The sequence below is a fragment of the Porites lutea genome, chromosome 12 (assembly GCF_958299795.1).
Source record: "Porites lutea chromosome 12, jaPorLute2.1, whole genome shotgun sequence".
Lineage (NCBI taxonomy): Eukaryota > Metazoa > Cnidaria > Anthozoa > Scleractinia > Poritidae > Porites > Porites lutea.
Genome location: NC_133212.1, coordinates 2,140,691 through 2,168,423, shown reverse-complemented (window position 1 = coordinate 2,168,423; position 27,733 = coordinate 2,140,691). Strand labels below are relative to the sequence as shown.

The window sequence follows — 27,733 nt, the reverse complement described above, 5'->3', positions numbered from 1 at the left end:
TGCACAATAACACACAGACCAAAACAAATGTGAACAGTTATATTTTAATAAATTCACTCACACTTAGGTCCATCTTTCCTGAACAGCGTAACAAACAGCTCTGAACTGCATGTTAGAACGTCAATCACCGGGCGTCAGTCTCTCGTGTAGAAAACGTCCCTAAATACTCGCGTAGGAACGGGCAACTGGCATTTCGAGTGTCACTTTAAAAAATGCCATGACTAACGATTAAGCTTTCAGAGGCACATCTGAGGGGGAGTTCACGGGAAAGTCACGTGACTCGTAAATAATATGCAGCAAAGAAGCGCAAGTATGCGATGATTTTTTTCTGTTCGCATCCTCGAACAGGAACGACTGCTGGCCATAATTGCAGCGGATTCGCGTGCACGATATGTACGGGAAGAAGTTGTCAATCGCCAGAGATGAAGGTTTACTGGTGGGGAATTCGTATAACTGTCTTGTGGGCACTCCATCTAGTGTGAACATGACTTGTCCGGTTGACATGACAACACCACAACCAACAACATCCGGGACCCTAAAGATCTCCTGCTCGTATGAGGTAGGACTGGATGAGTTGGGCAGAGTAAGATGTCCGTCATGTAAGTCACAATAGAGTTTCTCTCTTGTTTCCACGTTGATGATGCCAATTTGTTTCACTCGACAAGGAGCGTGTTTCAGTTCAGCTTCAAAGTACAGGAAAGGAATTATTGGCTCTGGAATTAGAAACAGAACAAAGTGCGGAGTTAACAGTTGTATGGAAATGGTAATTTTGTGGATATCGTGGATGTATGATGTAAAAATTCTTCGTTTGCATCCTTATTTTCTTTTCCACAAGTTTCATTAAACACGAGATGGAGTGTTTCAATACGATAACAAAAACCTCAAAGATCGTCGATAAAATCCCCTAAGCGTCGTATTTTCAACTTCTTCTGGGTCTTTCATATGCGATGAAAGTCCTCGTGATAAATTAACCTTTCATGAAAGAGCATTAAACGCCTTCATGGACAATTTAAAGTCCTACCTGCGTCGTCAATAAATGACTCTTCGCACGAAATTTCTCTCAGGGAATCCAGTCGCGATGCAGTAGCAAAGCGCTTACAGATGGAGTCCCTTAAAGAGCCGACACCCAAATATGGTGTGCTTGTCACGTGCTTCTCCTCATATGGAGGCTTTTCTTCCAGCCCTGAGTCGTCCCCACTCTGCTCGGCTTCATTCGGTGTCTGGTCATTCTTGCTTGAGGGAAAGAGCACCGAAGACGGCGATGCTCTCGTCGGAGAGCCGCGAGGGGTTGTGAAAATACTGGATGATGGCGTGACAAAGGTAAGGGAGTGGTTGTTAGGCTCGGGTGAAAGGATGAGCGATGAGTCGGAGACAGCGGAAGTGTGAGGCGCACCGGAAGTGTCATGGACATCGGACGAGTGATGGGTGTTGGAAAACACTTCTGATTGAGGCATGTCCACTTCTAAGGAAACTTTCGAAGATTTTTCCTCGTCAGCCAACGCGCCAGAATCCGTTCTTTCCCGAGGAAGCCTTGCTTCTCCTTTACCTGCAAGAAAAAGAGCAACGATTTTTGTATTGTTTTATACTTGGACCTCACTTTTCGTCGTCCTCGTTTCTTTGACGTATTTATATCTTGTAGCAAGTATGCAAAGCTACTTATATCCTCGATAAAAGGTGACGTAAGATTAACGTATCGCAAAATTGTAATGCAAAAAAGATTTAACAACAGGACGCTTAATTTCTCAGCCGTGTTTGTCAATCAGAGGCGAGTTCGACAAGCAGTCTACCCGCAGCAAAGTGCAATCCATTCACACTTTATTTATGAAAAAATCTCTTCTCAGGCGATTGATAGTGTAACAGAGAAACAAAAAAAATGGTTGTTCAAAGTAACAGTTGGACCTGTTTGTACGGTAAATGACTAACTGTTGCGATAACTGAGTGGCGCAAAGTGGATCTTCAGTTGTGGCTCGCTTTGAAACTTTCTTGTCGTGAACCTGGGCTGTCTGTGCTGAAGGTACATCAAGGGCGAATACAAACCGTTACGTGTTTACCGCTGAAACAACAAGCTCTAATAGGTCTGCCTGTGTTTGTTTTATGCAAATGACATAAACGCCGAACACATTACCACTCTTGGTAATCTTTGCTGCCTCTGTAGTTCCCAGATCCTCCTCATCATTCAGTTCTTCGTCTTCCTCTACTATGCTTTCGAAACTGCCGCTGACCGGTGTCCAACAAGATGAAAGACGGACTGGAATTTTCTTGACCAAGCTGCTGACCACGTGACTAACAGCAATATAGCCCTCTGGCATTTCATACCTGTTTTAACACAAATTCACAAGAAGAAATAAACGTAACTTTTAAGCGCTGGTAGATATAATCTAAAGATCGTTAGCGCAATCTTTGCCGGGATCAATACCATTTTCTTTGTTTCCTGATTTCTCTCGTTTTCGTTTCTAGAACTTGCAGAGTTTTTCACTCGTCAACATTCACAATACAACACAATTCCCGTTAAATTTCACTTTTTCTGCAGCAATGTAACCCCATGGCAACGGGGTTGCTAAATGGGAGGAATATACTGGACTGGACTGGACTGAGTGATACGCGGCTACCCCTCTAAATTCACACAGTTTCAACGTTTAGACTATTCTAGTAGACTATCCCAGGCAAATCAGATAATAATTTAGGGATGAAAAAGATCTTTTTAATATTTACATTGTAGGCAAAACAAATCTACCTGAAAGGTCTGCCACCAAAATTAAAACTGCAGTTCTGATCCATGGCAACGGATGCCGCGGGGTACCAATTTACCGAGGGGTTTAGCCCCCTAAATGCCACACCCATATCTACCCCGTTCAACCAGAAAGACACTTCTCCATTCCAGGAGAACAAGCAGCTCAGTACATCTCCATAAGACCATTCTTTTCCATAATCATTGTTCATTTGTTCGCTTGGGGGGCCGCTCCAGACCTTGCATCTTGCGCCGTCGAACGCACACGAGTTCTTATCGTCGCCGACACCAACACCTCTCTCTGGACCATAACGACACTCTTCAGTTTGCCAGCCTAAGTAAACAGGCGAAAGAATCGTTAACACAACAGTATCTCTGACAAATAAGTTGAGAATCTCCTTATGGTCCCTCTTTTCAATGTTTTAACTATTAGAGGCAGCGTGGCCGAGTTAGATTGCAAAACAGTCTCTATTTTTGCGTATTTAAGTGCGCGCGAATAGTCAGACGTGTGGGGCAAGCGCACTTCGCGCTTCGCTACGCTAAACCAATTTTGAGAAAAAAAACCCAACTGTTTTGCAGTCTAAAGCCGAGTGGTCAGCGAGTCGGACTCGCAATCCGGCGGTACCAGGTTCGAGTCCTGTTTTGACCACTTGCTGGATTTGCTCTCGGGTCGTTCTGAGTTCATATCCTCGGCCACGCTTGTAAACAGCCAACTAGTTGCCTCCTGCCAGATGGCGTTTTAAATCCTGTCATGTTCTATTTGGATTATTTGTTTCTAATTATTTGAGTAGAGTACCTGTAAACTAGTAGGATACACTGAGCGCACTTTCTACTATAACAAATCATAATGTATTAGATAAGCCTTTTCGAATAAACCGGTTAGGTTAAGGTTCCCAATTGAATACCGTCTAACTGTTTTGGTTGATGCACGGTTGCTACAACTAGTTATAGCTAATTCTAGACTTCCTCCACGCGCACGTGAGCAGTTGAAGCGTAAACAATTGACGTTAAGCAGGAATATTGATAACTGCTAACATGTCGAGGAACAATACGTACAAGCAGATGCTACCAAAGTAAAAACTTGTCGTCGAAGCTAAGCGCAGTATTATCGTACCTATCTGTAGTATGCCAGTAGACTTGAGAGTGACCTCGTAATACCATCCCGCGGGATACGGGGATATTGCACACATACCCCGCCCGATGCACAGGGTGGCATGTACGCTTTCAAATGTCCAGTTAGGATTGGAGGCTTCAAGGCGGTCGGTGCTTAAAACCAGCGCAGGGGTCTTGGTGTGTTCGTCTAACTCCACTGCAATGTCTGATATGAGAAGGCAACAGTAATAAGTGGTGTGAGCTAAACAGTGTCCGTTAACCCTTTAAACCCTAATCATGAAATTTCTCCTTATTATATCAATGCTTTAGGAAACAGAGTGGTCATGAGAATTGAGTACATGATCAGGAAAGATGAGTCTAATTCATATTTCAAAAAATTCTCCCCACTACTTCTGTTGAAAAAGTATAGGGACCGTAAATGAGAATCTAAATTTTGATATTAGGGTTTAAACTGTGTCCACTGGTAACAGTTAAGGCCTAACATGCAAACCATGAGACAAAAAAATGGCTGCTAATTCAAATTACTTCCTGACTGGCTAAACTATTCACTGTACAATATTTTCAAAAAATTAAAACTAAAACTCAAACCAATCTTGGCTTGCTCATGCGCGTTTTCCTGTCGTTGGCAACGCCTGCTTTTTTGTTTCGCGTCTTGACTACTTCATTTGCTTGTTTTTATTACTGCTGATGGCAAGTCACCTTGCAAGACTTGATTGACCATGCACGTTGCCACAAACGCGTAGAGCACTAATCTTTAAGCCGGCAGTTGACTGTATCTGTTATAAATCTATTCACTCAACACGTTTTATCATACAGCCAACATTCGTATTTCTTTTCCTATACCTAGAGCAATCTCGTACGTACTGTTCTTTCATTCGACTTGACTTAAAATGACGCTAGCTTAGCGTCGAAACGTTGTCTTTGTCAAAGATGTTAACAACTTTTCATTACTATAAGTTATATTCAAAATCTTGCCTTTTTGCCAGTAAAACTACTTTAATTTCCTGTCGTTTATACATCTAAGTAAGCTCATAGCCTCCTCAGTGGCAACACGTACCAGTGTAATACTTCTCCAACATGGTCATACAACAACAGGTGTTTAATAACATCTCAGTGGCGAGGCCAATTTGCTGCACAGTTGACGGACTTGCAGTCAGCAGGCGACACCACAGAATCTGCATCGCACCAGCTTTGAAGAAATGCTCCCGGGATTCTTCTGAACTTGTGATCAAGTCAATACAGTTGTACAGCGTTATTACGCTCAATCCTGTCAGGTTGGAAAACGCCTCATCTAAATCATCATGAACTATCGCCTCTCCCGAGACCGATTCCGACTGAAGGGTCTTTGCGTTAGATTTCTTCTTTACAGTGCATTTAAGTTGAGTGGTTTGTAATGGAGAAGATGGCTCCGGGGAATCACCATGAACCGGCGTTCTTAAGCCACTTGCCGTTAGTTTTACTGTGAAGGTAGCAAATCCCAATAAAATGCATTAATCATGGATTTTTTATATGTCGGGATGGGCCACGCATTAAATGCAAGGATAGGTGAATTTTCTTAACCAAGCATTTACAAAACTTCTTCCACGAATGTTGGAAGGACATAACACTGACTGTCACTATAGTTAACTCTGAAAATTTGAACCCAAGAGTTAAATAACTAAAACTTTAATATTTACAAAAATGTAAGGGTCATATGTACTCTTTTCACCAGAGAGATTTCTTACCTATGTAGGTTTAATATCACGAGCCATTTCTGCCAGTTGAGTAACGATACCCTGCTGCAATACTACAGTCTCTCCGAACACGAGAAGAGAAAAGTGAATTTGATCCATAAAATGCACTTTTTGAAAGCAGGTTTTCCAATATGCTTTGAAAGATCAATCCATGGTATTTCCAGTGTCAATCCGAAGATTTCCGAAGATGTCCGAAGTTGACGAATTACGAATAATTATTTCCAAACACTTCAGAACGCGTTACGAAGTACGTGGACCCATACTTTTCCGGAGATGATCCGAAGTTTCCGAAAGCTTCCCCGAAATATTATTGTACATTTAAGACTTAACAACGCAACAAGAATTCACTAACCCGCCTCAGCCATCGTGGAAACGTTTTCTGAAGACGCAGCCATCACCTCAGTGAGATGAAGTCCCTGATCGGCTTCTGATTCCAATTCAACTGTTTGTTGCATGTGACCAGTTGTATTGGCATTCATATGCTGAGTTAGTTTCTCTAGCTGGATTGCATTCATTAAAGAAAGAAGGGCTAAAATTGCATCAAGTACTTTGTGTTCTGCAAACTTCTCCTGGAATTAAAACATGCACAAGAGAGAATGTTTGATGCAAACGCTAGTTCGGCCGGGTCTAAAGTACAGGTCACATTTCACAGGTCAAGAGTACAGGTCACTGCTCCATCAATAAATTACCATATTTGAAATTCACACTAGGGACATACGTCCCCCCCCCCCCCCCACCCCCAAAGAGGGCCTCGATACAAATCCAGGGTTGTGCTCTGGCACTGCCCAGTGGCCAGTGGTACCTTACATTTGCTCTTAAGCGACAAGGAAATCTTAGTTTTGTAATAAAAACCATGTGCTGGGCACCTTGGATAGAACTACACTCCTTTCAATTTTTCTTAAAGTACAGTGTTAAGGGATTGTGGAATCTTTTTTCTTTTGGAATCCAAAATCCAGCAAACTTTTGCTGTGGAATCCTGAATCCTGGGCTTTGGAATCTGGAATACAGCAGGACGAATCCGGAATGGAATCTGGAATCCGGAATCCCACTAACGATTGGAATCCAGAATCCAAGTTCTTCTGACAAAGAATCCGGAATCCAACACCTGGAATCCAGAATCCACAGTGTGGAATCCAGAATCCAAGACTGTCTTGGATTGCCTTACGTGGTGCAAACAGAGCCCTTGAAATCATACTCACATGACTGTCCTTTGCAATGCTTATAGCAGTAATGATCTTCATAGCACCAATGCAGTGTGCTATCACTAGTGGATTCGCTCTCAGGTGGTCAGCAGTCTTACTTGACATGTTGTCGATCAACTCCACTATGTAATTCATAAAACCGTCAAAGCTGACCATTACTAAAAACAAAGCATTCAAACAAATTCAGCAGGTAACTTAGGATACTTAAAGGCTGGTTTTGAGAGAAACAGTTCATTTTTTTCCCCTTGAAAGTGAATCTTTCTCAAAGCACCTGGCACCAGACTTCCTAGAAGGCAGATCATCCTGGTGCCATTTGTTTTCTATATTTAGTTTACATGTAATCTAGGGATGTACTTGTCCCTAGCGCTAGGATCTTCCTCACTGAGAGGTAGGAAGATCCTAGCACAAAGAAGATCCTTCTAGCACCATGTAAACTGCTTTCGCGAGGAAGATCCTAGTACAAGGAACAAACTAGACAAAAATGGCAGCAGGTCATTTGGTAGGTAATCACAGCAATATAGGCCTACAACTTCGTTTGGCAATACCAGTTGTAAAGAACTTCCTGCTGCTACTTAAAAGTTGGTATTATTTCATGTTTGTCACTGTCGCCCGCGATCTTTAACAACTTCTCTACTTGATAACTACACGGACCAAAATTTCTGCATGTAAAGCCGACGAAAAGTTGTTCCACCTTGTAGGATCTTCAAGGTTTCTGGATCTTCCTCCCTCAATGTAAACTGCCCCTAAGAGTGATACAGCATCTCTCTGATAACACACAACAGTAAAGTAATAATACTGGCAACTGTCACTAAAACAGTCCCCAAGAGTTTTTTGCTATGTCTTCATGGAGACATGAAAATCAAATGCCTTGAATGTTAACTCATTTTACTCATACTGTACTTGGCAACCTGATTTGCCCTGACAAAGAGCTAGCACTGAAGATGGCAGCTTCTTAATCTCTCTGCAGTGGCCAAATCTTTGACTTTTACTTCCCCACAAATCTACCCCTACAGTTTTTCTAGAAACTAATGGTAACCCCTTAACCCTTATTGTTTATTTATTGTTTATTGTTTTATTTGCCAAAAATTATACAAATCAAATAAAATATAATTACTTAAACTCTCATGGCGAGGAAGCCCAAGAGAAGCCACCGGGCTTATAAGGAATTGGCTCCCTCAGTTAGATAATTAGAACAAAATATTATCATAATTACACATGGGAAAATCAATGGCAGAGCTACAGTAAATCTTAAAATAAGTATATTAGATAGTCGTACTAAAGCACCCTTTTACAAATTAAATCTCTAAAACTAATCTCCATACATTCCCTTAAAGAATTAGTTGAGAGAATTTGATAAAAGATCAAAGCATTTTTCCTGAGGTGATCATTTTATTAAATCTCATAACATTTTCTTTTGATAATGTATTTATATTGGGAGGAGAAAATTGATGTTGATCACTCTAAGTACCCACCCTCCTTGTGGTGGTCATGTCTTGCTAGCACGGTGAGCAATTCCAGTTCAGAGACCTTACTGATGGTAAGTGATGCAGGTGTACTCATCAACAGGTCAATCAGTGGCAACAAAATATAACCTTGTACTTGTTCATTTGCATAATAACCTGCAGAAGTAACAAAAGATAAAGAATTTAATTTATCACTTTTGATATTATTTTATTTCTCAAAACATCATTGTTAAGCTCAGTAACTGAAAAGAAGTTGCATTGCAGCCAACAAAAAATAGAAAACAGGGCTTGAAAAATGTCCTGTCCGGTCATCTTGTACAAGTAGATTTTCTCTCTGGGAAACTAATTTTTGAAGCTCACTGATGGGCAAGTATGACTGCATTGAAATAACATGTACATAAAAACTCCTGTACATTTTCTGCAGATGAGCGCTGGCTGCCCCAACTGAGTTAACCTCATAGCAAACATAATATTTCAATAGCTGACGACGAGTTTTAAAATGCCAACCTAGATTAAGTTCAGTGTCCAACTCCACTATGTCGAATCCCTGTAGAAAACCAACTGCTACTCCTTCATCTCTCTTCTTGTAACCAGCAAAGCCCCACAATTCACCAGTTTTGAAATCACAGTCTTGAAGTCCAACATCTTTGAGACTCAGCTTGGCCTTATCTGCAGTAGATGAAAGAGAAAGAGAAAGGCAGAGTGAAAAGTAATAGGAGTGTGGTGGGTTGGGTCAGTAGGGAGCATGAGGAATGAGTGAAAGTGGAAGAATTAATAGTGAGTGGAGGGCATAGTAAAGGGAGAAGGGGTGGGTGGGGTGTATGGGTGAAAGGGATCGGAAATACATGAAGGTGTGAGTGGAATTTAATAGTGAGTGGAAAGTATGACAGGGTTCGTACTCTTTTTAACTTTTCAAATTCCATGACTTTGCATGACCTTTTCAAGTTTTCAATGACCTTAGGATTAATAGCTTTCACTTGCAAACATCTTAAAAAATTTACTTGTTCTAGGGTAGAAAGAGACAAAGACAAACTCAAAATGCATGACGTTTAATTACCGGTACATGTCTTAATCTTACATTATCCTTGCTTTGACATCTTCAGTAACTAATCTATCGGACATGGCCTTAATTTTCCATGACTTTCCGGGACTCACAATTAAATTCCAAGACTTTCCACTCCTGGAAAATAAAATTCTTAAATTTCATGACTTTCCAGGTTTTACCAAGACCAATAAGAACCCTGGCATGAAAAGTAGTGATACACTATGAAGAGTAGAGCTGGGTATGAACTATGGATGAGTAGAGGTGAGTGGGAAGGGTGGGGAGAAGGGTGGAATAGGGGGTAGAGGTGGTTGGATAAGGTAGGGTGGGGAGAAGTGGGAGTAGGGGTGAATTGGGATTAGGGGGACATGGATAGGGTATTGTGAGTAGTAGTAATGAATAGGAAGCAGGCAGGGGTGGAGAGTAGTGTGGGGTGGTCAGCAGTGGTGAGTGGGGACTGTAGGGCTGGGGTAAGTAGGGATTAGGGGGAGATGGATAGGTTAGCGTGAAGTGGTCAGCAAGGATGAAGCACTGCATATGGTCATGCAGTCTTGAGAAGTTCAAAGAAATTCTCTTTATAAAAGAAAAGAATAAATGTTACCCTTACACAGGGTACAAAGAAAATCATCTTTACAGCTTGCCATTCGGGCAAGCTGAAGCTAGCATTTACTAGCCCAGACGTCATTTCAACTAGCCCCAAAAACTTTTTGACTAGCAGAATTGATTTTACAGTTCTTCTGTTATTCGAATTCCTCAAAAAACATCACTTGCCCATCGGGCAAATTAAAAACAGAATTCACTAGCCGGATAGCAAAATCCACTAGCCCTGGGCTATAGGACACTACTTTCTTTGCACGCTGCCCTTACTGTTCTCAATTTCATGATTTGACTTTTTTTAATAGGTATGAATAATTTTGTAACTTTATGACAACAGAAATATGCATAATGACCTGTCAAGTAGTAGTTTGCCTCTCCTCTGACAGCTATAAAAACCAGAGCCCCAACAGGGACCATGTCAATAAACTCAACAAGTTGTTCACTGGCTTCTTTGTCATGTCCAGTGTCAAATGAAGAAACCTCAGTTGCTTGATATGTCATTAGATCCATTACTACCACATTGACGCCTGGTTTGTTGGGACAAAATTCCTTTCCATCGATACAAATGCTTGCTTCATCACCAGTCTTGTAACCAAATGACCTGATGGCCACTGGGACCTTTGTGTCTAGAACATATAATTTATATGATTTTTTATTGCTGCACAATAATATTATTGTTAACGGTGCAAATAATTATAATTTTATCACCTAAAAAACCTATTAAGCAACCTTCCCTCTTACATAAGAAAAATAATCACCTTCAATGTTATCATGAATAATGGGAACAGTTGGAACACATACACTGTATAGTCCCTTTATAAGCTATCTGAAGGAAAACAATGGGTGGCCCGGAAGGAAAAGAAGGTCATTCTTACAGCCAAAATGATAATAATGATGATGGTGATAATGATGATTTACATGTACAAATCAATAAATCAAGAATCAATTGATGATTGTCAATACTTAATTTAGTTTTCAGAGAATCGCATTTTACGTGCAATTTACATTTACTTTAAATTAAACAATTCTGTACTGTTGGTTTTTATAACACTTAACACAGCACATTGTACATGTATCAAAGCTTTTTTGAAACTACAATGTTTACACGCTAGTCACTAACCAAGAAAACCAAGCATTACAAGTGTTTTAGCAGCATGTGTGGCACATTGTGGATGATCACTATCACCAATTGCTAACTCCATGAGAGGCTTCAGGCCACCCAGCCGGATTATCTCTCTTTTCACCTCATCAGATGTCATGGCCATGTTTAACAGAAGAGCAGAGGCCCAAAATTGAAGTTCAGAGTCGCTTGATACAGAATATGTCAGTATTGCCTTTAAACATCCATCTTCGAGAACTTGGCTTTGTAAACTTTCTGAGGTACCATAACAAAAAGGACACATTATTTATCTTCTTAAAAACAATTTTTTCATACTTAAATTTCAAGGATTATAATTTTGATAAAGCACTAGGAAATGGTACTGGCCCTTATGCTTGGGGAGCAAATACAGTGTACAGGGAAGCAAGACAATGCATTAGCAATTCGTAATGTTGCCTGGGTTCGAATCCTGGAAGCAATACCATACTTGGGTTGAGTTTGTAGTCAGTTGTGACTCATGCTTCAAGAGGCTTTTCTAAGTTTTCCCCTCCCCCCACCCCCCCCCGCAACCCCCCCCCCCAACATTTCCAATGGTAGATAAAGCAACCACTTAGTGGAAATACTTTCAATAAATCAATACTAATCATTTTATGTTAATGCAAGTAGAAGTACCATATTTCCTCGAAAAATAGCCATCCCTTGACTCATCATCTCCTTCAAATAATTGCCCCCCCCCCCACCCTCCAGACGGAAATATTTAAAATAATCGCCTCCCTCAAATAATCGCCACACAACCCCTCTCGCTACCTTCCCCTTCTTTTATCCCCTCCCTGTCAAGACGAAGTGGAGTCTGATCCAGCAAAACTGATCAGTGATGATTCAAACTCTGACGTTGCAGAATTAATCAAGGAACCAAACTTGGAGATTCACACATAAAAAGCCCATGTGTTTGGTTTATTTGATGTGATCGTTAATTTTTGATTTAATGCCTGGGATAGTAAATAAAATATTTACGGCATGATTTCCAGTGAGCAATATCTGAATTAATCATCTCCCTCGAATAATCACCTCCCCTCAAATAATCGCCCCCTTTTTGTGCAAAAAAATAATAATAATAATTGCCCCCAGCTATTATTCAAGGAAATACGGTATTGACTTACCAACAGTACAAAACAGACCCAGTAGTTCTGCTACCAAACGAATCAAGATGTTATCTTTTCTAGCTGCCAGTGGTACAAGGGCCTTTATAATATCACTAGCTACAGAAAGCACTCTAAGAGCTGCTGCACGGTTTGCATTTGGAGATCCTAAGATGAAAAGAATCATTATAGAGTTACCAGAGAAATGGTAGATAGGTGAGGTTTTATTTCATTAATACTTAGTATTACATAAAAAAAAATCTAAGTGTGGGAATGGAGAAAACTTTCATATTCATTCTACATGTATCTGTGATCAGTCCTAATTAAAGTCACTATGGGATACAATAAGCAATAAGCATTATTCTCATTTCATGGTAATAAAACAGAATTAAAGCAAAGTCTTACATGTAGCACCTTATATTTACAGACAAGTACATAGTCAGTTATATGGTATTGCACAGTTCTAGTAGACTGCAAATGCAGGCATAAATAAATTATTACTTCCATTCTTCTCTTCTCTCTACCTGGGTTGAGTGGAGAAACGACCAGAAATGCATCTGCATTAGCAGGCTACAGTTCTAGAAAAATCTTAAAATTCTAGTAGAGCATTAAACAAACCTTCTGAAAGCAGAAGATCATGAAGTAAGACTACTGCCCAGTGCACAATATCACTGTCACCAGAAGCAAGACAAATCGGCAGTCGAGCCACAAGTGAAGAGCAATGAAGAACGCTACTACGGAATGACTGATTTCCAACACAGAGGAAACTGACAACACGAAGGATCAACCTCTGTAGGATAGCTTCACTTGAACACAGCACATTTTGAAGTGATTTGATGATGTTTGGGATGGCACATATTTCTGTCTTGTGGAGATCCTGAATGGCAAACTGATGCAGTAATCCAGCTGCCCAGTAAACAAGGTCACTATCATCTGCATAGACAAACACAGCCTCATTGTGAAATGATGAATATATGAATTTCATATATTTGAAGCGTGTGATGAAAAAATAAATTAAGGCAGAGAAGATCATTACAGTCAAATAATACAACTTATGCAGTTGTGGAAAGAAAGCCTAAAAAATTCAGGCTCGCAGGGATTCAAACCCTGACCTCTGCTATACCGGTGCGATGGTCTAACCAACTGAGCTAGCAAGCGAACTGGGAGCTGGCATTGAATTGGTTTATGACATCAATTTTAATAATTTATGGTTTTATTTGCTTCTAAATACTTGGCAGTGGGTGTTAAAGGGTAGTGGGGGGGGGGGGGGGGGGATCTTGGGTGGGTTTTAAGGAACTGTACCTACAGTGTATGTGCCACCCAGATTTCAAATGTATTCAAACTGATGTCCCATTCTAAAATTAGGCCAGTCACAAGTACATGTACTGTGCATGTTTCCTATATCAACCATCTCCTAATTCAATTCAAGGAAGGTCGACCGCAAACACCCAGCTAATGTGGACACACATATATAACAGAAAATTTCCACTTTTTAGTACATTTCCTTGCCATTCTCTGCATGACGGTCATGTGGAATTCTCCATTTTCAAACTTCATGGTGGGTGTACATGTAAAGACATGACAACAAATTTTTCTTTATCTTTCTCAAACTCATTAATAATTCATTAAGAAAATACAAAGGAAATTAATGATTAATGAGTGTTTGGAAATCGGATGAAACACTGCTTAGTATTTGCATCCTTAATTTCTCCTTCAAAAATGATTTTGTTTGAGAAGAAATATCAAACATTCGACACAGTGTTTCATCACCAGATGAAACACCTCGAAGTTCGTCAAAAATACTCCGCTGCGCGTCGTATTTTCAACTCTCTTCTCGGTGTTTCATCTGGTGATGAAACACTGCATCTCATGTTTGATATATTACTTCTAAACATGTAAGCATGGGTGTGTTCACTAAGAATTTAAATCCAGAAGATTCACCTTCGATTGACATACCTTAGCTAGTATGACTAATCATGGTGAAATTTGAAACAGTACACTACAAGTGTATATAGAGTTAGGGTTACAGTAGCCTGATTCTTAAATGTTCGTGGCCATGCACTCTCTCTCTCTCTCTCGATCGTGCATGACATATGTGGAGCATCTGAGAATCGGGCTAGAGTTACAGAGTGTCAGAGGCCAACTATGGCGCTGACCAATTCACTTGCATGGGAAACTGTTGTGAATGAAAACTATAATGTAGAGGCACACTCAGTTTCACCCGCAAAATGTGCACAGGGCCCCCACCTCAGGCACTTCGTCCGTACTTACCAGATCTAAGAGAGACAACAGCCGGCCTGAATATGTCATATTTGGCCATTTCCTTGAGATGTTCAACTTCCTCCTCCGTGTTATTATTTACAAACATCACCATTGTGTGCAAGCAAGTTCTCATCAACACAAAATCTCCTTGATTTTTCACCAGAGTTTGCGAGACAACCGGTATCACCCCATGTTCTAGGATAACCGGCCGCAGAGTTTCACAAGCGGCTAGTTGATGCACTGTGAATAAACTCCATCTCATTACCTCCTTATTCCTTGTCTCAGAAACTAGTTCTAGAAGAGTTCCGATAATAGATGAGTTCGATTTCACTAAACGAATTTTAGTGGCATCTTCATCATAAACAAGGTGAAATAACGATTCCGACGCACACCGCTGCAAACGAAAATCGTAGCCTCCGATTTCAACGAGTTTCTTAAATCCCACCTCAACGGAATGAACGAGAGCATGGGAAAGCGATTCCAATGTACCATGTTCAATTAACTTGTCTCTTGCAACGCGTTCGGAATTTTTCACTAAGACTGCCAAAGCAACAACCGCTTTCAAAACCTGGATTTCGTCGGTGCTGTAACAAGCAGTGATGATACAATCAAGATTGTGATCCTTCATCGCCCTGTCCAACACCACTTGCTCGGCGCTTTTCCGCAGTGAATAGTTCGGCGATCGAGCAAGAACTTCCAGATCTCCTAAGCGAATGCTGTCCTCCATTTTGGAAAGGGGTTTTCGTGTACATTTCTCCCTGATAAATTTTCGTAGTTCCGTGATACAGAAAGCTGTACCCAGTCCAGACAGCACACCAGCAGCAATCCAAATGACTCTTTTGTTGTCGAAGGCCATCACAAGTTTGGTAAAGGAAGGAAGGCGTCCTCAACGAAGGGATTTGTCGGCAAAGTTAAAACTACTTTGACAATTACCGCCATATTTCGAAAACATCCGGAGCCTCGCTATCAACCACGCGTAAATGGCCTAGGATGTGGATTTCTTCATATATCAGTCATTGTGGAATACTTTACACAAAACTTGTGAGATATTGCCAATCATTTCCAACGGAAAGAAAACTAGCCGTTTGATCTCCAAAGTTTTTTTTTTTCAATTCAAGGAGATCGAAAATTGCCTAAAAATGAAATTTACTTGAGATTTCCCCTTTGAAAGACAATTCAATTCAACTACACTGCCATCTCTTTGCTTTCTGCATTGACCGCTGACTGTCAGTTCTGAGCCTTGTTTACATCGTCTAGAAATCGTCGAAGTTTAGTTTAGCATCAAAATGGTAAGTTTTGACAAAATTTGTTCAATTAATTCACCACTTTCGTTATCAAACCATGCTTTAAACGTTCTTAAATAACGCTGTGTTCTTGTTTTTTTTTAGGGTGAAAGAAAGGCCGTTAATAAATACTACCCACCGGACTGGACTCCGGAGCAGGTCGGTTGAAATTCATTTCGCGTCGTGATCAACTCGATGCGTTAATGCGTGATAGATTTTTAACTCAAATATAACTTCTAGGGCCTTTATCCTGCTAATGTACATACCTTATTCGGCAACGACCTGTTTAAACAAAAGATTCGTTTGTCTCGTTTATGCCTTCATCACCTTCTCAAGTGGTTCAATTCTTTTTGGTTTTGTTCAAACTCAAATAATCATATGTGTATCAACAAGACCATTGTTATCATCATCATCATCATCATCATCATCATCATCATCATCATCATCATCATCATCATCATCAATAAGATCATTATGATAATCGCCATCATCATTTATAGGATCAGTCATCATCATTATCATCCTCAGCCATCATGATCTTCATTAATAAGGTCCAGTATATCAAAGCTAAATAACTGCAATATTAACTATTTGACAAATTTTCTTTGCACAGGGTTCACTTGACAGATACCATGGACAGCATCCACTTCGTGAGAGGGCAAGAAAGCTTGGTCAAGGGATCCTTATCATTAGGTATATATGCTGTTTTACTTTTTATAGATAATTCCAAAGGAAATAGTTTTCAACATCGTCAACAGTGTGAGATTTTGAAGGTGCGTGCACAGGAAATAATGAACATTATAGGAAGTTCTGGGGTCATGCTTCCATAGAAAATTTTACAATTTAGGGTCTTGGTCCTGCAAAGTTCTGCAGGACATTTTCAGTAAATAAATGCAAAGTAAAATGCAGTAGTTATGTACAGTGTTACAGAAAAAAGGGTGAGACAGTGACGCCATCAAGGAGATTACACGTAAGCAAAGGGGGATAACTCGACACCTACTGTTCAAACGGGCAAACTCTGTTGCAATGCCATCAATATCATTGTCTGTTTATGGAATAATAAGAAGATAAAGGAAAATAAAACTAACACTTACAGTGCCAAAAAAATCATCAGTCATCCAAATTCAATGATAAAAAAATAATACTTGCAGGAAAAATGAGAATGTTTTTCCAGATCAGCTGTATGCATAGGCATATGTACGTATATGGATGCTACGCTCCTGGAGAGGCAAGATTTCCCAGTAAATAAAGAAAATACATGTAGCAAATGAAATTTTTTACCACTAGTTCCTACATAAAAAAGTCATAAAACATTACACATTTCCGAAATCAACTCTTGATGAATTATATCATGAAATATTTCAGTGATTCTTTCATCCGCCATGGTTAAATGGATTTTGTCCAGTGGCAGGTTCTAGTTATGAAATCCAAAACGGTTTTACTATATTTTTATTAAAGTGTCTTCCACTCTCTTTTAGATTTGAAATGCCATACAATATTTGGTGTGGGGGATGTGGAAACCATATAGGAATGGGTGAGTGTACATTGCAAGACAACATTTCTGATATATACTGTGTGGCACTTAATTTTTGCAGAAAAAAAACCTCCTCAAAATTTAAAATAATGTGTGTAGGCAGTGCATCCATGATACCTAGGCGGCAATTTTTGGTCCCCATCCCCCCTTCCCCCCCCCCCCACCCCTTGCTTGGAGCTTTCACAGAACCCTGTGTCCTTACTTTGCTTGCTACTCCATCAGAATTCTCTATTAATTGTGGCATTTCATACCCTAGGTGTACGCTACAATGCTGAGAAGAAGAAAGTTGGTAATTACTACACAACGCCCATTTATAGATTTCGGATGAAATGTCATCTGTGTGATAATCACTTTGAAATCGAAACAGATCCCAAGGTGAGTCCTTTAATCCCCAATATCCACATTCAAATTCTCCCGACTGATCTCCATAATTACATTTCCTATAATAATAATAATAACAATAATAATAATAATAATAATAATAATAATAATAATAATAATAATTCTTTTGATGATGTATTGATATTGTTAGGGGTAGATTGATGTTGGTGTCCATGTGTCATGTGTCAAAATTGAGAAATGCATAATCCCTTTTCATAAATGCTTTTTTGCACTTAGAACTGTGATTATGTAATTGTGAGCGGTGCCAGGAGAAAAGAAGAAAGATGGGAACCGTCTGCAACAGAAACTGTAGAGTTGACAGGTACTGTGGATTTTAGGCATCTCCTTTTATTCCTTAGCCAAGAGGAACAAAAAAGATCTTACAATAAAAACAGTTGTAAATATCTTATTATCCACTCCCCACAGGGCTCAGGGATAATTTACAACACTGGTTGGGGGACTTTGCCAGACTGCTTAAGGTGCAGTTTACAAGTACTGAAGGAATGAATGATGATGCCCCCATACATGAGTGTGAAAGTGAGATAGACCACTACACCGGGCACTACGTGCCCTACTCTTTACGAAGAGTGTGTGGGTTCTTTAACGTCCCACAGATTTATTATATGTGCAAGGGCTTGTGAGACGGGGCCTGTGGTTTATCGTCCTTATCCGAGAAGACTAGAAAGTCTAACCATTTGCAGATGTTATTACAAAGGCAGCACTTTCTCCTCAGTTATTTAAAGACCCTGAGTGTTGGTCCGGCCGGGGTTTGAACCTATGGCCTCCCGCTCAGCAGACCGGCGCTCTCCCAACTGAGCTAACCGGGCGGCGGTTTTGCAGAATAAATATAGAATTGTTTTGTCTTAACACACAGGAGATGTAGTGCTCGGGGTAGTATACAAAGCAGAATAAGGATGAGAAGAAAGGTATTAAAGTAAAATCAGGCATGTGAGAAAACAAGGATAAAAAAGGGGAACCTCTCTCCTTCCTGCCTTGCACATCCTTCACCTTTTATGAATGAAATTTGCTTTGTTCCACTCTCTTTTAAGCGACTACAATTTAGCACGTTGTAAGCAGCAATAAAAACGAGTCAGTCTACCAAAAATTAACTCAATCCTGTGAAAAATGAAATTCGTCCTAAAAAAGGAAACCCTTCAAAGGAAAAGGAAACCCTTTTTTTTATGCAGACAGGGAGGATGCCAAAAAGATGGCAACAGATCCAATGTTTAAACTGGAGCATGGAGTTAAAGATCAAGAGAAGTCCAAATCAGTTCAGCCTACTCTTGGCCAACTGCAGGTAAATGTCTACAAGATACATCAGCATCTCAGGACCGGTTCAGACGCCGCTCAACTCGTGTGCCCTACCTAACTGATGAATAAGTATGGCAAAAGAGTGGTGTCTGAACAGGGTGCAAAGAAAGTCACTTTTACAGCTCTCCTTTCGGGCAAGCTGTAGCTTGTATGTACTTAGTAGCCCAAAAGTCATTTTAACTAGCCCAAAATGAGGAGCATTGATTACAGTTCTTCTGAAATTTGAATTCCCGCAAAAAGCATTACATGCACGTTGGGCAAGCCAAGAACAGAATTCCCTTGCCCGATAGCAAAAACCACCAGCCCCAGGCTATCGGACATTACTTTCTTTGCGCGTTGCTGAATCAATTTGGTACGGCAGTTTTAGTTTGGTGCGGCAAAAGCGTTAAGTTCAACAGAGTCTGTCAAACTTAACTTAGGCTCAACACCCGGTGCACCATCTGAATCAGATGTCGCGCCAGTGTTGCTACAAAGTCGAAATTATTCAGTTAGGTTTGGCACTTAAAAGTAAGGCGTCTGAAACAGGCCTGCCTAACTCTGTCTTTTGAGAGCATCAACACTATGGCAAGTGGACAATTTTATATTTTAAAAAAGCCTGAGAAAACAGCCGATAATTTTGACGCTGCCTCTGGTTTCCACACAAAACGACGTCTGAGGAATTAAACAAGCTCCGAAATTCCATACTGATGACACGTCACTACCCAGATCTGGATATGCTTCTGATTGGTTGGAAAAGACCTGGGTAGTAATGTGTCATAAGTATGGAGATGTCTGTTGGCGTCGAGAAATGTCAACTGTTTTCTCGGGCTAACTTTTTAAGTAGTGAAATGAGAAAAGTGTCTTTAAAAAATACTAAACAGGTTCTTTTTAACTAGTCGCACGAAAAGTCATTGTTTAATAGTGAAAAATCACCATATGGTCAGTGAAGGGATTATAGCAGGCGTCCGTACTGATCGTGGTGTCCGTATTAAGCAGGTATCCATAAAAGGGGGGGAGGGGGGCGACTCTATCTACAGTGGCAGATCCAGACCTTCAGATAAGGAGCGGGGGCGCAGTCATCCAGAACCTGAGATAAGGGGGGGTGCGGTCTTAAAAAAATAGTATTTTTTCGGCCCTTCAGGCCTCAGTTTGGTCTAAAAATAAGGTGGGCCCCCCTCGCCCCTCCTCTGGATCTGCCACTGATCTCAAAAGAGCAAGAAAAATAATTAACTTGGAAAACATTTTAGGAAGTTCAGTCAGTGTGGAAGGATGATTATGCTGCTAATCAATTGCTAAGGAAGAAATTCCGAGAGACTAAACGCGAAGTGAAAGCTCAAGAGATGAAGGACAGTGAGCTGAAGCAAAGAGCAGCATTAGATGTGGCTCTTGTGCCAGAGAGACTGGAGGATATTGAACTGGCAAAGAAAATAAGATATCATGGAGAAGGTAATAAATAATAATAATAATAATAATAATAACATATTTAACCAGGGTAAACCCGTCAGCTGAAGCTGTTATTAATGGGTGCCCTGGGCAACTAAAAAATTAACAATTAAAGGAAAAATTAACTATAACAGAACAACTATCGGAAAAATGTAAAGACTAAGTACAATGACGATGGATGAAAACTAAGAATTTTATAGCTACGTAAATTAACACTCTAAAAAGCTCTAAAATATTTACAAGAACTCTAAAAAATAATATCATTAAGAAGTGTTTTAAAAATCGCTATGGAGTCAACTTCCTTCAGACGGGGTGGCAAGTTATTAAAAGTCTGGGCTCCAGTATAAAATATTCCTTTCTTGGCAGATTCTGTACGGACTTAGGAATTAAAATATCTAAACTATTACACCTAGTGGAATAAACATGTGAAGACCTAATAAAAAACTCTTAAAAAGATTTGGAGCAATGTTATGGAGAATTAACTTTACAAGCATCAACTTCCCGCAGTTGCTATTTTAAGACCCGGTGGCTTAATCCGCGAGTGGGCAAGATGAATCGAATTCTGCGTTCTGATTGGCTACCCGAGCGAGCGAGATGGGCCCATCGTGCTCACTCGGGATTTCCCGCGCTGGTCCCGCGCGAAAACGTTCTCCTTTTGGCTGGCCATATAAACCATATATTGACCAAGCTTGTTCGTTCATGGTCAATATAAACGCAATCGACATTATGAACACAAACTTGGCCAATATCCAGCCATCTCGACCGAATACCCTTGCTCAATAACGGTAGCCGGTCATTTCGCCCCCAAGTCATTTCGCCTTGGTTACTTAGCCCCCTATTTTCGAGTTTTTCGGAGTGGCTAAGTGACTCGTGTATGGGGGTATGACTTTGTTTTTGGGAGCTAAATGACTCGAAAGTTGGGTGCTAAGTGACCAGGGCGAAATAACTTGGGGGCGAAATGACCAGTAACCCCTGATCAGAAACCTCTCGCTGAGTAGACCGGTGCTCTCCTCACTGAGCTAACCGCTTGATGTAACCAGTCTTTGTGTTTTGGCTTACTGGGGGCTGACATGATAATTTTTAACGAAGCGTACGCTGAGCGCCCCTCAAATTGTTAACATTCGCCTCTTTGGCTGCTCAGCTGATAGAACAGGGACAAGAAAAAAACTGTGAACTTCCAGGATAAAAATGTTCATGGTCTTAAGCACATTGATAACAGTACTGTTAAGCTTTCAATTGCTTTGGTTCTGTTTTTGCAGGATTTGATGAGCACCGTCGTAAAAGACGGTTTGAAGTCAACAGCCGACCAATGTTTGGAAAATCAGACGAGAAAAGGGAGAAAATAAAGCATCTGTTAGGAAAAAGGAAGCAAATGGCGTGCAACTCGTTTTCTAATCCCTCTAAAGTCAACAGTGATCTGGTAAAACTGGGTATCAAGGTGCGAAGAAACGTGTCCACAAACAGTGAGGACTCAGAAGAGTGCTTAGATAAGGACACTTCTTTTGGGGACCGTGGGGTTGGTACAGTTAACGATCCTTCAAATCAGGCCTCCACAGTAAAGGACACAGTAGTTGATGAGATGAGGACTGACTGTAATTTGGATAGAGCACTGGCCTCTTCCGTTCCTGATACACCTGCTCAAATAGGCACTCGCGCGCAACCTTCACCGGAAGTTACGTCACAGTTTGCGGTGTCGTTTCCAACGGAGAAAGGTGAATTCACAGAGGCGCAATGTCTTACGAAACGACACGCGGAGTTGAAAAATATCTCTTTGAGTTTACCTGCTGTGAGAAATCTCAAGACCAAGGAACAAAATGGTTTTTCCCAGTCAACTAATGATAATTTAACAAGCAATCATACTTCGTCTGGTAGATCTTTGGTCTGTTGTGATTATACGGACTCGAGTGACGCTTCGGATGACACATCGTGATTCTTTTCATCATAAAATTTACTGTTAAATTTGACGTTTACAGGATATTGAACATCACAGTAGAACATCATGGCGAAGACTTGATTAATAACTTTCGCTTAAATTGTCACGGCTTTACAACCATACGAAGAGGATCGCAAGAAGGTAACGCCTGACAACTGTTCACTATTTTTTCCGCTTGAATAAGATTGAAGCTGAATTTGAATATAACATAGGCAAAATCAATACTAAACACTATACTGGTCGTGTATTTAAATTGAAAATCATGGTAAAAGGTCAATACGTTTTTTGCACTGTCATATTTCAAATCTGGGCAATCTGATATTGGCGTCAATTTATCTCGTTGCGCCATCAAATCAAAACCCAAACATTTTCTTGACAGCACGTCTAAATTGCGGACTTTGAAGTGAATACAAAATTGGATTCACACTGGCGCTAGATAAAACTAAAATGAATACGACAACAAACGTTTTCTCATCGATATAGTGAATGGCACCGATCAAAAACGAACCCTCTAAAATTGCCCACGGCAACCAGAATATGTTGAAAGCCATTATAACGCTGAGTACGATCCTTGTGATTCGTTTGCGAGATTTTAAGAGCGCTCTGTTAGTCTCCAGTTGATCGGGCGCAAAGCCGCGACAAGAGCTTTCACACCACAAATGTTTAATGATAGCAAACGAAGTACGCAAAATAATTGCCATCGGGATAATATAGCATGCTATAAGATCAACAAAGGCGGCAGCCTTGTAGCTGTTTTCGTTAACGAGGTGTGCTATACAGTTCCCCACAAAATGTGAATTTGGAACTTTGTTTGGCTGCTTTATCATGACAGTAGCCAGGGGTAAACTAGTGACGAGCACCAAGAGCCAAATTCCCGCTATTACAATGCGGGTTTTTCGTTTGATCGTTGCTAGTTTATGTTTCCATGGGTGAACGATGGCAAAAAATCTGTCTGTTGAAATAGCAGCTAAGGTGAAAACAGAACTGTTTGTAGTTAAACCAATACTTATGGTAACAACTTTGCACGCAACTCCTTCAATCTCGCCACGATTTGACTTCCCGTCGCTGAAATAATGGTTTCGTATCTCACTAGCGTAGTAAAGAGCTCCTAATATCGAGCACAGCAGGTCTGACGCAGCTAAATTTAGAAGAAGAAAGTTGAAAGAAGTCCTCATCTTTTTGTTCCTGATAATTAAGGAGCAAACGATGACATTTCCAGCCATTCCAGCAACAATTATAAACGGTGTAACAATTTCGAAGGCCATTGCTGCGTCCGACGACATTTTGGGAGTCTGCTTGACTTGTCATCTACTTTATTTCTAAAAAATGATAATTATCTCCTTGGAAAACTATTTTATAGAGTTGCTTTTACCCTCTCATGTTCTATTGTAAATATCAGTAATAACTCTTCTTAAATAACAGGAAATGTTACTTGTGAGCGAAGCAGTCGGCGAATGGCTGTTAAGAATAGTTTATTTGCATTTTAAAGAAATTTAATTACTGCTTATCCCCCTCTACTAACTATGTCCAGAAGTTATAAGTAATTCCAATTAAGTCCAAACTCAAAATAAGAATCAACAGTGACAAGCTTTTCAAATCCGTTCTGACTTGTTCGGTTAATTTTTATGGCAATAACAAAGTTCTGGTCACCCTTATCTCTTGCGGTTTAACTTAATATTGTCGTCTCGTCTCCCAAAGTAATTCCACGTAATCCATTATTACTCAAATTTTCAAGCTTTTGGGTGTGAAAAAGATCGGCGTGGGTGGCGTTATTCCGTTCAATTCTTGAATATTTGCATTACAGTAACCGAGATAATTATTTTCTTGTCCAAATTGAACTTAATTTTTCGCTGGTTGAGAAAGAAAAACTCCCCACAACAGCGATGCTTTCGGACTTGATTTTTTAACCCAGCGCAAAAGCAAGGGAACTTGAAAAGGAAAAATTAATTACTTGAGTTGGGTTAAGAAGCGTATCTTTCTTCTCCTTTTAAAACCGGATTAATTTCTGTATCCAAGATTAAAATTTTGTTTCGTTGGACTGTATACTGGTCTGATCTTTGATCAGCCAAGCTTATTCCGGAGGAATACATAGAAAAATTCGAGAAATCCGTTCGATAGACCTGCTATTCCTTTTGCGGAATAAGTGGAATACATTCGAAAAATTCTGCTCTGGTGAGCGAAACGGTTGGAATAAAACGGAATAATGAGGTAACTTTCCTTGTTTCACGGTTGCTTTTACAACAACAACAAAACTGAGAAATTGGAAACAATAGGTATGCAAAATTTGGGGAGTGAGGGGGGAGGGGGGAAGAGAGGGGAAAGGGGGTAAACAATGTGCATTGCGGTCTATTTGAAAATGGTGAATTAAAGAATACGGTCAATCGAAAGCACATTTGGTCTTATTTTATCACCATCAAAATTCCATGAAGCATTTCTCAGTTTCATTTAGTAAAGCAAAGGCAAAGTCCATGTGTGAACCTTGGCCAATCACAGAAGAGGCACATAATCCGATGAACCAATCGGAATTCAAGTAATATATCAAACATGAGACGCAGTGTTTCATCACCAGATGAAACACCGAGAAGAGAGTTGAAAATACGACGCGCAGCGGAGTATTTTTGACGAACTTCGAGGTGTTTCATCTGGTGATAAAACACTGTGTCGAATGTTTGATATTTCTTCTCAAACAAAATCATTTTTGAAGGAGAAATTAAGGATGCAAAAATGAGCAGTTTTTCATCTGATATCCAAACACTCATTAAACATTAATTTCCTTTGAATTTTCTTTATGAATCATTAATGAGTTTGAGAAGTAGATGTCGCGACTGCAGTGCGAGCGCGGGAAAACATCTGCGAGCAACAAGTAACAATTGGTTTTTGTTGCATTCCTGATTGGTTATGAAAGAAGCACGTGATTTTCAGCCAATGAAAAGTTCAGCAAAACTCGACAAATTCAGTACTGTAATACTCTCCACGCTCAATTGCCTAAATTGTACAGCTCTCGATACTCAACAACATTTTACAAAACAAACAATCACCAGATGTCAGCACAGGAGGATTTTACATTATTGAATCGAAGTCCTTATTTTTAACAAAGGATATTTTCCTTTTGACTTTTGTTGGCATTAAGGCTATTCTCCTTTTCGAGTATAAAATGGCAGATGAAGTCGAAGTAAAAGCGCTCAAAGGATTCGTGGAAGCCTGCGTTCCCCAAAAAACAATCTGCTGGTTTTTACATTTCGTCAATTCTGCAAATGAAACATTCTTTTTCACATGAGAAGATCCGAAAACGCTTTTTGCAACCCACTGCAATGCCTCACCAAAATTACAAAAACTTATCTATAATGTTTTAATTTCAATCTTGGGCATTTCCTTCTTGGGTGGTCCAACAGTGATATAGATTTCTTGCCTTCAGAATTCTTTCGGTAAAGGTCGGATGTTTTTATGATTTACCTTATAGGATGCCTTGAAAAACAAAATTTGTTTTTCCTATCTAAACAAATTCATTTCTTTATTCCTGAAAAACCGTTTGCTGGAAGAGAAGTGTCGTTACTTCAAACTAAAAAGATAATTTAGATTAACAAATCCATTTTATTGTTTGGATATTATATTATAAGCATGATATGCTGGAAAATATATACATCAAAGTACAAATAAACAACAAAAGGCCGTTAACATATCTGCATGGCCTTTTAACTGTAGGAATAAATACTCCTTCAATAATTTTACCTCATTCAAATGAAATAAGCCCCGTTACACTGTAATAAAACAAATCTTGTTCACTTATCTAATGGGTAAACGTGCAACACAATTTTTCACTTCCTTGAATATTTTCCCAGGCTTTTTACGGAGGTATTCAATTTGAAAAAAATTGAAAATATACGAGTTATAAACACACACTGATCCAGCTGAAGTTTTGAAACGTTTTTTCTTCAAAAAAATTAAAGCGCAAACATACATGTGATTTGTTTTTCTTCCTCTTGTACTTCTCTTTTTCTTCTCTGTCTCCTCATCTTTTTTATCATTGTTATTTTTTTCTTTTAGTTTTGAGGTGATTTTTAGTAGACAGGGTTTTGGCCTTTTTCTGGTCGGATCGCTGTATAATTTTTATAACTTTTTTCTTTTTGCTTAGAAAACTGTTTTGAGATCATTTTTCTTTTCAATATTGTTAGAATTTCCTCAGTAAATCAGTGTTGCGACGGTTATTTCTTGGCAGACTTGTTTCCCTTGAATGATACAGGAGACTTTCCCCTTACTTGCGATGAACGTTTGCTGGAGCGAATGTCATTTTCTGCCTGAAAAGTTTTGTCAACGGAATCTTTCTTGCCGATAACTCCGAAACCGACAGGGTAAGTTCCTCCGGGACGAGCGGTCGTGGCGAAATCTTCGTTATTGTTCTGGCCTGAATTTATCTGATTTTTACGCGTATTTCCCTCGCAGCCACTTGCAATGATATCGCTCCCGTGTTTGCCGTCTGACGAGCTGGATGAAGAGGAGTTAACGACCTGTAAATGCTGCTTTTTTGGTTTTGTAGCGGAACTTGCGGGTAACGCCAACTCGGCCATTTTGAGATATTTTCCATCGCTGTAGGTTGCGACGTTGATCGATTTAACTTTTGGATCCTCTGTAGGTTTTTTACCCTTGTCTTTGATCTCTTTTGCGGTTGTGTGAAGTATAACTGGAGTCTCTACAAGCCAACCAAACGACTGAACAACCTTTGGTTTTTCTTGATGTACGTTGCCAATCTTTGCTTTTTCACCGTTCGTTACATCTGTGCGCCCGGTCGTTCTTTCACTTGCTGCTGCTTCGCCAGGACTCGCTTCAGACTCAGACATTTTCGTGGTATTTCCGGTATTTTCAGATGTAGATTGGCGCATTTTTGAACTGAATGAACCCATTACGCCGCTCTTCAACTTCCAAGAACTCTTTTCAATACCTGACCAAGCAATAGATTGAAAAGGACTCAGTCAACGGCAGTCTCAAATTTTCAACTCGGACGAAACCGACCCAAATGCTCAATCGGCAACGCCAAACCTATTTTGACCAACCATCACAACTTGTTAATTACGTTAATTAAGCTTATTCCGGAGAGAGGGTAAGATAAACTACGTCCAATGCTATTTGACATTGATATGAAAAAAAAAATACCGATTAGAGAGGGCGAGGATTTCAATTTGCGAGCTTGCCTTTCTGTGGATCGAGAGGAAAAAAAAAGGATATCTGGCCTCAGTTTTCGACACGATGAGTATTTTGCCAGAGAATTCAATGAGCAGTGATGAGAAACTTACAGCAGCCTTTTAATTTGCTTACATTTTTTCGTGTAAATAATTTATGCTTTGCGGTGTGCCAAAGGGACCAATTAACTAATTAACGTCATGAAAATTAAATTAACTGATTGAAATTAACTAATTAACGTCATGAAAGCGAAAGAAAAACAGGGTGGATTCATTTGCAACATAAGCGTATAGCTGTCGCGATTACCTGTTAGAAT

The 27,733-nt window shown here is 39.9% G+C and overlaps 3 protein-coding genes across 3 annotated transcripts; 1 reads left to right on the top strand and 2 right to left on the bottom strand.

The window, feature by feature from the left end:
* Positions 1 to 24: 24 nt before the first annotated feature.
* LOC140921808 (uncharacterized) lies at positions 25 to 15,359 on the bottom strand. The gene is made up of 15 exons (XM_073371810.1): positions 14,388 to 15,359; positions 12,735 to 13,049; positions 12,138 to 12,284; positions 10,999 to 11,253; positions 10,232 to 10,504; positions 8,747 to 8,908; positions 8,249 to 8,395; positions 6,774 to 6,934; positions 5,927 to 6,143; positions 4,899 to 5,300; positions 3,843 to 4,046; positions 2,735 to 3,062; positions 2,126 to 2,316; positions 1,022 to 1,546; positions 25 to 713 (listed from the first exon to the last, which is right to left on the bottom strand). The coding sequence occupies exons 1-15, from the start codon at positions 15,232 to 15,234 to the stop codon at positions 229 to 231; spliced, it is 4,659 nt and encodes a 1,552-aa protein (XP_073227911.1). The 5' UTR covers positions 15,235 to 15,359; the 3' UTR covers positions 25 to 228.
* A 178-nt stretch (positions 15,360 to 15,537) lies between these two features.
* Positions 15,538 to 22,247, top strand: LOC140921815 (coiled-coil domain-containing protein 130 homolog). The gene is made up of 9 exons (XM_073371817.1): positions 15,538 to 15,667; positions 15,767 to 15,820; positions 16,275 to 16,354; positions 17,140 to 17,195; positions 17,452 to 17,570; positions 17,814 to 17,898; positions 18,764 to 18,873; positions 20,114 to 20,312; positions 21,569 to 22,247. The coding sequence occupies exons 1-9, from the start codon at positions 15,665 to 15,667 to the stop codon at positions 22,237 to 22,239; spliced, it is 1,377 nt and encodes a 458-aa protein (XP_073227918.1). The 5' UTR covers positions 15,538 to 15,664; the 3' UTR covers positions 22,240 to 22,247.
* Positions 22,248 to 22,595: 348 nt separating this feature from the next.
* LOC140921820 (allatostatin-A receptor-like) lies at positions 22,596 to 23,525 on the bottom strand. The gene has a single exon (XM_073371821.1). The coding sequence runs from the start codon at positions 23,523 to 23,525 to the stop codon at positions 22,596 to 22,598; it is 930 nt and encodes a 309-aa protein (XP_073227922.1).
* Positions 23,526 to 27,733: the final 4,208 nt, after the last annotated feature.